This window comes from Mauremys mutica, chromosome 20, assembly GCF_020497125.1.
Source record: "Mauremys mutica isolate MM-2020 ecotype Southern chromosome 20, ASM2049712v1, whole genome shotgun sequence".
Lineage (NCBI taxonomy): Eukaryota > Metazoa > Chordata > Testudines > Geoemydidae > Mauremys > Mauremys mutica.
In genome coordinates, this window is record NC_059091.1 from 25,588,495 (window position 1) to 25,602,033 (window position 13,539).

General features: G+C 53.3%; 1 protein-coding gene across 1 annotated transcript; it reads left to right on the forward strand.

Annotated features, from left to right (window-relative positions):
• Nucleotides 1-227: 227 nt before the first annotated feature.
• On the forward strand, nt 228-4,395 carry LOC123353889 (microtubule-associated proteins 1A/1B light chain 3C-like). The gene is made up of 4 exons (XM_044995346.1): nt 228-350; nt 456-511; nt 1,127-1,233; nt 3,996-4,395. Exons 1-4 carry the CDS (start codon nt 293-295, stop codon nt 4,189-4,191), a joined length of 417 nt encoding a protein of 138 aa, XP_044851281.1. The 5' UTR covers nt 228-292; the 3' UTR covers nt 4,192-4,395.
• The last annotated feature ends 9,144 nt before the right edge of the window (nt 4,396-13,539 follow it).

The following is a 13,539-nucleotide window of genomic DNA, read 5'->3' on the forward strand; positions in this document are numbered from 1 at the left end:
GCTAACCCTCGCACCCCCCAATATGTCATATAAAGCAAATCCCCCCCCGAGCTGCATGGGGCCCTAAGCAATTGCTTAGCCTGCTTCTGCCTAGCGCCGGCTCCGGGACCCTGGATGGAGGCTTACAGGGAGCCAGTGGCCTCGGGGCTGGCTCCGCCCCCACCTGAGCATGTGGGTGGGCGGGTGGGGCTATATCAGGGGCCCAGGTAGTTTCTACTCCCATCACTGGTTACAGGGATCTGCAGGGCGAGTCCCCAGGGTGGTGGGAACCTCAACCTTCCTCCTCCAGAAGATGCTGCGCTGCCAAAGCAATAACCACAGTCGCTCTTTCAAGCAGAGGAAGAGCCTGGGTAAATGTAGGGGTGATTGGGGAGAAATGCGAAGTGGGGGGAGAGAGCTGGGGTGGAGGCCCAGGCATGGCCCCCATACAGAAGTGTCTGTTTCTCTTGTTGCAGCCAGTAGGATGCGGGAAGCAGCTGAAATCCGGGCGAAGTACCCCACCAAGATCCCGGTAAAGTTCCTCTCACTCTGTCTGTCCTGGGGGAGTTTAACTCTCCTTGAGCTTCACTAACAGAACTCACGACCCACAACTGTGGGTGGTTCTCCCCTCCCCTCCCGCCCCTACTCAGGCTTCCTCCCCCACACAAACATACCCTGGTATCTGCACACCAGGCACTGTCGCCTCAGGCCAGCACAGGAGACATGGGCTGTGAAATTGAGTGGATGAAGTGACTGACATCCAGTGAGACCTGCAGCTGAAGGACAAATTCTGCACTGTGAAGGCAGCGTGGCCGACTCCCATGAGTTTGCTGTGGGTTGTGTGATAACTTTCCTCCTGGGCTCATGAGGAAACTGTTTGTTTAAACTTCTAAGCCTGGTGGCTTGGGGAAGCTTGAAAATGGACCTATACAGGCTCAAACCATCCAGCAAATAAAACTCTCAACCTTCCTTTATAACTACCAGGGCCTGAGTTGGCTGCTGAGGCTTGGCAATGGTGCAAATGAGACCCTCAGAAGAGGCGTTTCCAGTCTCAGGTGGCCCTGTGGGCTCTGTGCCTCCGGGACAGGGAAAGCCTGTCTGCAAATGCCCTAGGTCCTGCTCTGACCTGTCTCTCGTCTGGCTCCAGGTGGTGGTGGAGCGTTACCGGAAGGAGAAGCAGCTGCCTCTGTTGGATAGGACCAAGTTTCTGGTTTCCCAGGACTCATCCATGTCTCAGTTTGTGATCACCCTGCGGTAAGGAACGAGTGCCCAGGGGGAGGGTTCGCTCTTTCATGTGATCCAGGTCTGGGGAAAGGGCAAGTCCCCATCTCTTTTCCCTCGCATGCTTTTTAAAATATAAAGGGCTTGTTCACATTGGAAAAGCTGCACCAGTCTAACAAAATAGGTTTGTCTGAATTGGTTGCATCAATGCAAACCCCTAATGCAGAAGCATTTGCTCCCTTAAACCTGTCTAGCTTAATTTGGGAACCAGGGTGACTGTAGGGTTGATTGGCCTGGAGTCTCCCAGAATCAGCCTCCATCTCCTGGTGACTACCAAAGGCAAACCAGGAGACTTTAATAGGCTATTTTAAGGAAATGACCTTGTCCTGTTGGGGGTGGGGAGAGGGAGAATCTCCCAGAACAGCTTCAGTCAAAGTTGGCAACCACAGGTGAGTGAGGCTTGAACTCTAAGTGCATCTGCATTCAGGGTTTGCACTGGTGAAACCAGACAAGCTTTACAAGCCACCAGGGCAATTGGTATAACAGACAGGGCACCTCTTCCCCTGATGTGAGGGGCTGCGGCTGTAAAGACTCCCCTGCTGTTTGCTGGGAGGGGAGGCTGAGAATGGCCTCCTTGCCGCTTAGCTTTTCTGCTGCTTCATTTGAATGATCTGTTTGAAGTTGCAAGCAGGCACAGGTGACTAGCTGATTAGAGACGGGCAATTAGCAGTGATGCAAACAAGCTGTAGCTGCTGCCAACAGTGGTTAGTGATGTCGGAGAGGCTCAGAGTGCTAATTAGCAGCATTACACCTGATCAAAGAAACTCCCTCTAACAGAGACCAGACCTACCAAACTTGCCAGGCTTAACAAGACAGACAGCTCTCCCAGATCCCAGCCCTGCATGCTCCTCTGAGATGACGAATAACTCTTTTCCAAGCTGGCTTAGTACAGATGTCTTGGGGTTGCACTAATCAGTGAGATGGGATGGAACAACAAAAGGTGAGGGGAGGCTAATGGAAAACTGCAGCCCATCACCCCCTGCCCCCTCCACACACACACACAGGCAGGGGCAGCAGGTCACTGTGCTACTCCGTGTGTTTGGGGCTGGCATTTCCGCTTTCCTGCTCAAAGTGGCATCACTGAGGCTGTCAAGAGGCAAAATGTTTCCCTGGCCCGTGCACAGTACAAGACGACTGTGTGGTGCTGTGATGCTGCAGGGTTCTTGCTGGGTGCCTTAAATGCTGTGCTGCTGTGGCAGACAGCCAGCACACAAGCTGCACCCTGGCTTCGATGCCCAGCTGCTCCGTGCAGGGTGACCCTGACACTCTCCTGGTGTTTCCCCTCTTCGCCCCCGCCATCTGCCCTGTAGCATCCACCAGCCCCTGTGCTCAACTCTTAAACACGTTACTAAGTTACAGAGTAGCAGCCGTGTTAGTCTGTATCCGCAAAAAGAACAGAAGGACTTGTGGCACCTTAGAGACTAACACATTTATGCTCAAATACATTTGTTAGCCTCTAAGGTGCCACAAGTCCTCCTGTTCTTTTTTACTAAGTTAGTGAAGAGACAGTACCGCAGTTCATGGACTTAGCTGGGGTTAACAAACACTCTGCTTTCATCAAAGGACTGAATTGGTTTATAGCAAAAGTAAAACCAGTCCCTTAATCCCCGTCCTTTTTGTTTAAGTGATGCCACTGTTATTCCATATCCTTGGCAAGTGCTTGGTTCCTTTGGTCCCTCCCCGTGAAGGAGGCCAAATGGCCTTTTCTCTCCGTTCCCAAAGGTCCCTGACCCTGCTTCAAGAGCCAGGAAGCCCTCCTGGGGGCCCAGCTTGCTGTTCTCACCAGGGAACTGACACCACACTAATTCCTGCAGCTTCCTCCCCCATGATGCTACTCCGAGGCCGTCTGCCTCATTCGCTAGGTTGATGCTTTTGTTTACCTGGGGTATAAAGGTACCTTCCTTGTCTCTGCCTGGTGACCAGGCAGGTCCAACAAGCAAATACACATTCCATTGCCTAGGCAGACTGGGCTTGGCATGTCTTGCCAGAGAGACTTTGAGAGCAATTCTAGCACTGTACATAGCTGGTCCCAAAAGTCATTGGGTGGGGTGTTCACTGTTAGTATGTGACATTGCACCTAACAGGCGGGCATCAGGTCTGACCCACGCTAGCTGCGGATGCAGACTAGCGAACTGCCACTGGGCCTCTGTGTCAGGAGAACGTTGTTAACCATAAACGCTCCAGTAGGATTAACCAATGCGAACGGCATGCATGCAAGCCAACCCTACAATAACCAGCGCAGCATGTGTGCAAGGGAGTGGTGACTACCTCTTTGAATGATGCTCCGTGCAGACTCTGAGAACACACAGAGGAAGGGCAGAGCAGGGGTTATGGTTGCTAGCCTGGGACTTGGGAGAGCTGGGGGGACAGGGGGGGTCAACTCTCTGCTCTGCCACTGACTTCCCAGGATACCTTGGGTGCATCACTTAGCCTCAGTTTCCTGACTCGTGGAGATGACTCTTCCTCCCTCACATGCATTCAATGTTGAGGCTTGGTGACTGGGGAGAGCCAGAGACATTGCATAGTGATCGAGAGCCTTTAACTGCTTCATTCACCTGTTCCATCTTGTACTCGGATGCCAAGGTCTCTTGGGCAGGGTCCATCCTGTTTGTCACCAGCTGCTGTACAATCACTGACATCATAACTCCAGGTGCCAAATGCTGCAATTCACGCTCCTTGGAACCGTTGTGAGTCTCCTTATCTAACAGCCTCTGAAAATCTCCTTAAACCCTCAGAACTCGCATGTCCCTGACCGCGACCCAGGCCTTCTACCTGCTAGTCAATGACAAGGGCCTGCCGAGCATGAGCATGACCATGGGGGAGGTGTACCGCGACCACAAGGATGAGGACGGCTTTCTCTACATAACCTATGCTTCCCAGGAGATGTTTGGCTGCTGCCGCGTGCATGGCCCTGCGGTGACTCAGTCATGAACCTGCCTGTTGCCAGCTGGTCTCTGTCGTTGGTTTATCTTGTGATGCAAACAACTGCAGGGGCTGAAAACCTCTTTCTTAACCTAATTTTTAATTAAACTGCTGTGTGGGGACAGAGGAGGAGAGCATGAAAGTCCAGGAGCTGCTAGCAGGATCACTCTCCTGCCACAGCGTTGGGGACTTGAGTCTCTCTGAACAGATGCCTGTTAGCTTTAGTCACAAGTTATTCTTCTATGAAATGTTTTTAATGCCAGAACCACATCCTATTACTCTGATCCGCTGCAAGGTTATTCTCTTAACAGGCCTATTCCTCTCCCTTTTTAAAGGATTTCACTGCTGGATGTTCTGGTTAGCAGCACTGGAAACTTAAGCTTAGTTTTAGCAAGTCTGCTCCTGTAACAGGGATTGGTGTACCAGGGTTCCACGGCTGGGATTTTTAAGCTTCACATCTATTATCTGTAACGTCTCCTGTTTTTTAAGTTTGAGTCCTTGGAATAAAGCAATCGAAATGTGATTTACTCTGATCATTTACTGGGGCTTGTCCCAAAGATGGGGGCAGGGCTGGGTCGATAACCTAGTAGCCCAGTAGGGTCCTACTATGCTAGGGGCCGTAATGTGCCTAGTCAGCCTGCAATCTGGGCAAGTGGCGTCATCAGGCAAAGGGTGACGGGGGGGGAAACAAGCACAGTGAGGAAGGGACTTGCCCAAGCTCACGCCCAGGTCAGTGACAGAGCTGGGAACAGAGCCCTAGGCCTGGGGTCTACCAGCTGGACTCTGCTGCCTGCCCACAATGTAACTGTCGCCTCCGTGGGCAGCATGTGCTGGTTCTCCATGCAAGGGGGCATCAGAGCAGCATCCAGTGCCTGCTCTGCACTAGCCTCTGGCTGCATGAGGGGCAGGACGAGGGAGAACTCAGTGTGCGGCATGCCCAGCTGCTAACTCGCAGTCCCCTGTGGGCTGCATGAGAGGAGACACGGCTGGTGCCCGTCTTTGCAGAGGGGTGGGGAGCAGGGGGAGTTGGTGCCTAGCATAAAAAGGTGAAACAGTGCAAAGGTGTCAAGGGGAGACAGGGAGCTGGAGAATCTTTCTCTTCCCATAGAGGTTCAGGGAAACTCACCAGAGCTAAGGTGGAAGATGAGACCTGAACACAGGCCAGCACGTGTTCTGCCTCTGCCAGGCTCCAATGAGTGCAGCACAGACTGGCCACACTAAATCTTAGGGTTGTGTTATGAGTCGGATATAAATGTTTCCCGAGCTGACAGTGATACTGTGACACGCCTCTTCAATATTTAAGGTTTCCATTGCAATAAAGCCCTTTGGCTAAATATTCCATGTACTTCAGTGTTAAAAACATTCATAAATATTACTCTAGCAAATGAGCCTGTAGTGTAAGCTGTTAAAGCAGGAGCGGGGAGGGTCTATCTTCAGTGTGAAATGCAGGGAAAAGTTAAGTGTGGCTTTCCTGCTCAAGGAGAGAACTCCATGGCCGATGAGGCGGAGTGTTTCCCGGTACAGTCTGTCACTGAGATAGTGGCAGGAGGGGAAAAATAGTGGTGCAGATGGAGGGACCCCAGCAGTTCTGTGTCCCCCGGGGCAGAGTGTAGCTGCAGTGTTGCAGAAGCCTGATTGCTACCACGGGCCTCCGAACAGGCTCCCTAGGGTTAGAGGTCTCCTTAATCTAGCAGGCAAAGCTGTGACAAGACACGAGCTGGGAGCTGAAAGCAGAAGAATTCAAGCTGGGAAGACACTGACTTTGAGCAGGAAGGACTGGGGCAGCTTCCCCAGAGATGATGTGGGTCCTTGCTCACTTGCAGTCTCTCTTTTCATGTTCAGCCCCAACGTGCCTGGGCTCCACGCAGAAGTCACAGTGTGGGATTCTCTGACCTGCTCTAATGCAGGAGGTCAGAGCATTGCACAGGTGCTGCTGGTCTTTATAAAATCCTACCGTCTCAGGAGCTGTGGAGACAACAGTCCAGAGGTCTGAGTGATGGCAGCTCTAGAAATAGGCAGGAGACAGGAAGAGACCTATTGTGTTGCCTAGTTCCACTCTGCTTTCAAGGCTAGAGAATATTCAGTCAGTGACAGGTGTGGGAGGGTCCCCAGGCACCTGGCACCTCTGTGTCCAGTCCCAGTTTGCAGAAACGTTCCATGTGGAGTAGATCCTCTCTCCTAATAAAAGACAGAATTGCACAGCCCGGTCCAAATTCCCTTAGCCCACAGCACCCCGCACCTGGCTAGAGCCACCGCGGGGCAAAATGGTTCAGCCAGAGCTCGTTTTTGGCCACAAAATGCAGATTCAGATCGACCAAGACATTTTGCAAATTTGTGTTGCATCTGCTGAATTGTCTTGGTTTAAAAAAAAATAAAATCCATGTTTCATTTTGACATTTTCTAAGGAAACATTTGGATTATTTGATCTCAAATGATTAATTGTCATCCTGACAATGACTAATTGTAATTCAATTTTATTTAAAAAAGCGTTAAAGTTCGTGTCACGGACTCGTAGATCGTGACCCCGTGCGGTCCGTGGAGGGGGCCCTTTCAGTCCGACAGCCCTTCTCGGGGGGCCACTCTCTCCTGGGGTCCGGCCCCTCCACCTCCTGGAGCCGCACCTCTCTGAGCCTCAGCACATCTGTCTCTGCCGTGGGCCCCCTCAGGGAGTCCCCTCGCTCTGCACCCCCCGGGCCTCCACCCCCCAAAGGGGTTGATACCCCCTGTTCTCTAGACCGGAGCGACTCTCAGCCAGCATAAAACAGGAGGTTTATTGAGAGTTGAACCCAGCACAGGAAACTCTCAGGGCCTCAGGCCTGGCCTCCCTCAGCCCAGCACATCCCAGTCCCCCTGCATCCAGGTGGGCTCTGCCTGCTCCTCCTCTCCAGCCCCGAGCCCCCCTGCTTCCCAGCTGGGCCTCCGACATCCCCGGCCCCAAGCCCCCTCTGTCCATTGTCTTCTCTCCAGGGAAACAGGAAGGCCTGGGTCTCCCCTCCTCTCAGCCCTCTTCTGGCCCCCTCTGGCTGGAACTGACTGGTCAGGTCACTGGGGTCCTCTCCCCACAGCCCATTGTCCTCCCACTGGCCAGAACCGGCTGCAACTCCTGAGCTGAGTCACCAGGTCACCAGTCGCTGGGGTCTCCATCCTCCAGGCTTTCGGCCGGGGTCCCGAGTTCCCTCTCCGGTCCCCTGTAACAACAAACTCCCTCTCCCCTCACCTCGTTAAACCAGTAACACCCAGGGACACTGAGTCCCACCCCGTCTGCTTGCAACCCACTGGAAAACCAAAGAAAACCCCCCACTTCATCACAGTTCAAAAATGAAAAAAACCCATTTCCCTCACCCCCAAATGATTGTCAATGTTTCAGTTGGGTCAGTGACCCAGAATAATAGTTAGTTGCTCAGCTCTAGTTATTGCTGAATGTGGAGAGCTCCTTACAGCTTGGCTGGTAAATCACCATGCAGGTCACGAGTGTGATGGGCTGGATCACAGAAACCCCCCTGGAGCTGCCAATTGATGTGCCAAGACTACTTCTGCCCCTGCTTTCCCTGCCAGCCTGGGACTCCAGCACCCTGACGCGCCAGTCTGCTCCAGCACAGACCCAGGGTCTGAACCACGTGCCCCAAAGCTGCAGACTTAACTGAAAGCAACTTACAGAAGTGTTCCTGTCTTTAACACTCAGATGCCCAACTCCCAATGGGGTCCAAACCCCAAATAAATCCATCTTACCCTGTATAAAGCTTATACAGCTAATACAGGGTAAACTCATAAATTGTTCACCCTCTATAACACTGATAGAGAGATATGCACAGCTGTTTCCTCCCCCCCTAGGTATTAATATATACTCTGGGTTAATTAATAAGTAAAAAGTGATTTTTATTAAATACAGAAAGTAGGATTTAAGTGGTTCCAAGTAATAGCAGACAGAACAAAGTGAATTACCAAGTAAAATAAAACACACAAGTCTGAGTCTAATACAGTAAGAAAACTGAGTACAGATAAAAACTTCACCCAGCAAGCTTCCTTTTACAGACTAGTCTCCTTCTAGTCTGGGTCCAGCTATCACTCACACCCCCCTGTAGTTACTGTCCTTTGTTCCAGCTTCTTTCAAGTATCCTGCGGGGTGGAGAGGCTTTCTCTTTAGCCAGCTGAAGACAAAATGGAGGGGTCTCCCATGGGCTTAAATAGACTTTCTCTTGTGGGGGGAGACCCCCTCCTCTCTCCTATGCAAAGTCCAGCTCCAAGATGGAGTTTTGGAGTCACCTGGGAAAGCCACATGTCCATGCATGACTCCGTTTTTACAGGCAGCCATTGCTCACATGCTACTTTGAACCTCCTCAGGAAGACTTCTTATGTGGATTGGAGCCTTCCAAGATCCATTGTCCCTTAAGTGTTTCTGGACTGGGCACTTAACTTGCACATTCCCTTCTCAGGAAGCTGACCAAATGCTTTACTACGGCTACTTAGAAATCAAGAAGGTACCTGGCCAATATTCATAACTTGGGATACAAACATGACACATGCCTACAAACAGGATGAATAGATTCAGTAGATCAGCACCTTTACAGAGACATGTCACATGGCATATGTAGCATAACAATATTCTAGTTATGTCATATAGACATTCATAAGCATATTTCCATAAAGCCTTGTGGGGGCACCGTCACAACGAGTCCATTCAGTAAACTGGGGGCAGATGCTGCATTTCTAATTATAGATCATGCAGGATTTAATTTCTCAGGGCGGGGCGGGGGGGTTGTGTGAGAAATGTTTGCAGTGTGGCGGAGCCTGGTAGCCCCATTAGCTGTGCTCTCTGGGGCGTGGCCATGGACTGTCCCTCTTTATGATGGTCAGATATTTCCACTGCACCCCCAGGTGGCCCCTCACCTGGGCTCCGTTGCCCTGAGGCTTTTTGTCCATCATCCTGACAATGCTCCGCGATTGCTGGCGCATGCTCAGGCACCTCCTTGTGCTGGGGTTTCATCAATGTACATTGAGCCTGTCAGCCGCCGGCAGCTGCCCCCCTTCCTCTGAAGCCTCACTGAATAAGGAAGAGGCTGTCGTGAGTGGGAGTGTATGTGCCCAGGGCCGCCGAGAGCGGGTTCGGGCCCCCCAGCAAGGGTGGACTGGCTAAACAGGGCCGATGAAGCCGGGGAAGCCGGGCCCTGGGCCCCCTTCTGGACCGCCGGGCCCTGGTAATTGGTACCGGCTTCCCCCCGTCTCGTCGGCCCTGTATGCACCTCCAGCCTCCAGCCACAGCTTGCCTCCTCTCGCTCCCGTGACGCAGGGACGTTTGTTACTGACATTTTACCGATGGGGGAATTTCACCGTCTGTATCACACGCTGTTGGTCCCGGCCGGGGGCTCGGATACAATCAGAGAAGCCACGCCAGGTGCATAAGTATATCCCGTTTTATTGCCAAAGTATAAGAAGCCTCCCAGCCTTCACGCGTTACTTAATACGTGCCTTCCAGCAAGCAAGAATCAATGCTTGCGCCCCTTCTGCTACGGACAGTCCCGGACCCTCCTGCCTTGTCCTTGAGGGCTCGTAGCAGGCGCTGCTCCAGCGCGGGGAGTTCCTGGGCACCCACAAGGCCAGGGTCTGCAGGTGAGACTGTTCCTCTAAAGCAATTATCACAGCTGCTTTTAATCATCACCTCCTTCTAAAGGGGGTGTTCACCCACAAGAGGCTCTGGCAGGAGGCGCTGCCGTTTTCTATTCCCACACTTCACAGCCTCAGGCCTTCCTGATCTCCTCACTTGTTTATCCCGCCAAGCGACTGCAAGCCAGGTGGGCTGGTCAAAGCCAGTTCGTTACTAGCTCCCCAAACCATTCTGTGGTGTCAGCCCAGGGTAACGTGTGGTCAGCCCCAACGCACCCGACACGTAGCTAGAAACCCCTTCAGGCCCAGCGCAATGGGGCCCCGGTGCAGCTGAGCTCAGGGCCCTACTGCTCTGGGGCTACCCACCGGCCCTCCAGGCTGGGCAGCCCACGGGAAGCGATACGCCCAAGGTCACTGGCAGAGCCAGGAACAGAACCCAGCTTTTCCTTTGAGTCCCAGGCCAGGGTCCTTCCCCCGGATCACCCCATGAGCTGAGCGTAGGGGCGCAGGTCTAAGTGACTTGCCACTCAGGGCATCGGCAGCAGAATCAGGCCCTGAACCCTGCTTTCCTGCAGCTTAGCTGAGTGCCACAAGGGCAGCCGGCTGCTCCTTTCCTGGGTACATACAATTAATCAAGGCCTTTGCTTCACCCACTGGCCCACCCCCATGCGCCTCTGCCCGGCTCTCTCCATAATATTCACCCACACACCAGCCCATTCTCACACACTGTGATTTATTCCTCCCAGGGTGAACCTGGGCAGCGTTCTGCGGGCGCCTGGCCATGAATGAAAGCGCCGAGCACTGCAGGCGGCGGGGAAATTGCAATCCATCAATCTACTCGTACAGCTGAGGAGTGGGAGGATAAATGGAGCTGGCATTTACTAGATGAAAGCACATTCCTCATGAGCCATTCACAGGGCCAGCAAAACACATTTACCATAAAGCTTCTATGTCTCAAGGGAGCAGTCAAAAGCAAGGAGGAGTCCAGCTTCTGCTCTCTCCTGCAGCGCTGCTCACCTGCGGATCCCAGCCTTCCCTCTGTGCACCCCACACCTGGCCACTGAAGAAGGATGGGTTCCTTCAGTCGCCTGCAAGAAGTCTCAATCAGAGGCTGAATAATGCTGTTTGGTTGCCTCAAGAAGTGGCAATTCATCCATTCCAAGCAAGTTGGATCTTCAATGAATTTGCTGTGGGAAATCATCTGTGAGGCAATGGGGGTTGGTGTGTGGGGGTGGGTGCGTTCAAGTCAGCCCCTCATCTCAAATTTGCCTTTATGAATTTCCAGAGTGGTTCATTTGTTCTCCACACTTTTCAAATCCTTCCTCCAGCGCTTGCTGCTCACGCTCATCTCTTTCCATCCCGCCCCACTCCTTGCTATTTGCAATTCACTTGTACATCAAGAAGTCCAAAGGAAAAAACCCCCATTGAGATGCTCTCCCATCATGCTTCAGGCTGATTTCTGTCTACTGAAAGGTGCATCTTCCCTGCAGAGTTAGCTGAAGTTATCTGCACTAGAGCGACTTGTGTCGAGTTAATGCGTGCAGCCACTCTGCAAAATAATACTCAAGTGGCTGCAATGCCCTGCGTCCCCGCAGGCATTAGACTCACTCAGGAGAGGTGCTCAGACTTCCGGACCCCTCCTCCCTCCACGGTTCTTACTGCTGCAGCAAGCCGAGCCGCTCCATGATTTTTTTCACAGTGGATTGTGGGAGAACCCGTCTGTCCTTGCTGGGCACGTGGGTGGACATTAAAGCAGAGCAGGTCTGGCTTGAGGCGCTCCAGATTTCTGTCCACAGCCTTTGTTCAGTCAGTGGGAAGGCATCAAACCCAATGTTCAAATTACAGGGGCAGTTTGGAAGGGCCGGGTTGTCATGGAGTGGGGGAAGTCAGGGCCCTGCACCCCTCTTCCTGCGATTCACCGTGACTTTCAGCCAGCCAGTAACACAGAAGGTTTATTGGATGAAAGGAACACGGTCCCGAGCAGAGCTTGTAGGTACAACCCTCAGTCAAGTCTTTCTGTGGGGGGTAGGGAGCTTAGACCTCAGCTTTGGGGTTCCCTGCATTTCACCACCCCGCCCAAAACTGAAAGCAAAACCCCCTCCAGCCTCTCTCTCCCCTTCCCCCAGCTCCCCCCTCCCTTTGTCCAGCTCCTCGGGCAAAGGTGTCACCTGGGCCCATCCCCCTCCTGGCTCAGGTAACTCTCAAGTAAAATCACCCCCTGCTCTCCCACCCCCAGTGCAGACAGTCCCAGTAACTAGACGCATTCCCAGGTCAGTCCGCCCTGCTGCGTCACACGGGTCCCCTAGAGGCTACCTCACTTCTGTCGTATTCACAGTGCTGGGGGGAGCGAGGGGGATAAGCCTTGTTCTTTTTCTTAAATACGTATCTGCTTTCATTAAGCACCCCCCCCACCCACCCACCCACCTTTTCCCCATCATTCAAGCACTGACCAGACAAGGCTGAGACCTTCCTGGGGACAAATCATCTCACACCTGCCCACTGCAGAGCTCCTTCCTCCTTCCTCTGCAGTATCTGGTGCTGGCCGCTGCTGTAGACAGGACGCTGGGCTAGCTGGGCCTTGGGGGGGGGCTCTGCTCCAGTCTGCTCATGCCGTGTTCCCTCCTCTCTCAGGAGCGAGTGGCAATGCTCTGCTGCCGCTTCTGCAATTCACTACGACCCCTGCAGACCCTGCCATGCTATTCCCCAGACACCCCGCCAAGGCAGAGGCTGAGAGAGAATGCAAAGCCAATCCAATATACCAATCAATCTCCTAGAACTGGAAGGGACCTCGAAAGGTCATTAAGTCCAGCCCCTGCCTTCTCTAGCAGGACCAATTTTTTGCCCCAGATCCCTAAGTGGCCCCCTCAAGGATTGAACTCACAACCCTGGGTTTAGCAGGCCAATGCTCAAACCACTGAGCTATCCCATATGGTATTGCCACCCACCCTTCTGTGCAGCTGCCTGCAGCACTGGGCCTCAGTCAGGAAGCAGAAGGTCTGGTACGACCGTACGGTGTGGGCCCGCGCCTTCACCACCGGGGACCAAGTGATGGTTCTCATCCCCATGAGAAAGAACAAACTCCAGGCCGCCTGGGAAGGGCCCTTCAAGGTTGTCAAGCAACTAAATGAGGTAAACTATGTGGTGGAGCTGTCGAACCGGGCGCACCACCGCCGGGTGTACCATGTGAATATGATGAAGCCATACTATGATAGGGGGAATGTGGTGTTGGCCGTGTGTAGACACTGGGAGGAGCAGGGAGATGACCCTTCAGTGGATCTATTCCCAGGGACAAAGGCTGGTTCCCCCCTGAAGGCGATTCCCCTCTCTGATCAGCTGACCCCGGCCCAGCACGCTGAGATCAGAGGGGTGCTGCAACTGTACCGACAGCTGTTTTCCAACCAGCCTGGACGCACTAATTTGACTGTCCACCGGGTGGAGACCGGGTCACACCCCCCTATACGATGCTCCCCTTTTCGGGTCACCGGGAAAACTGCCCAGGACTTAGAAAGAGAGGTCAGGGACATGCTAGCCTTGGGGGTGATTCAGCCGTCCGCCAGCCCCTGGGCTTCCCCAGTGGTGCTGGTCCCCAAGAAGGACGGGTCGATCCGGTTCTGCGTGGACTATCGAAAGCTCAATGCCATCACCGTATCTGATGCCTACCCCATGCCCAGGCCTGACGAGCTCCTAGACAAGCTGGGAGGCGCTCGGTACCTCACCACCATGGATCTTACAAAGGGCTACTGGCAAGTGCCGCTG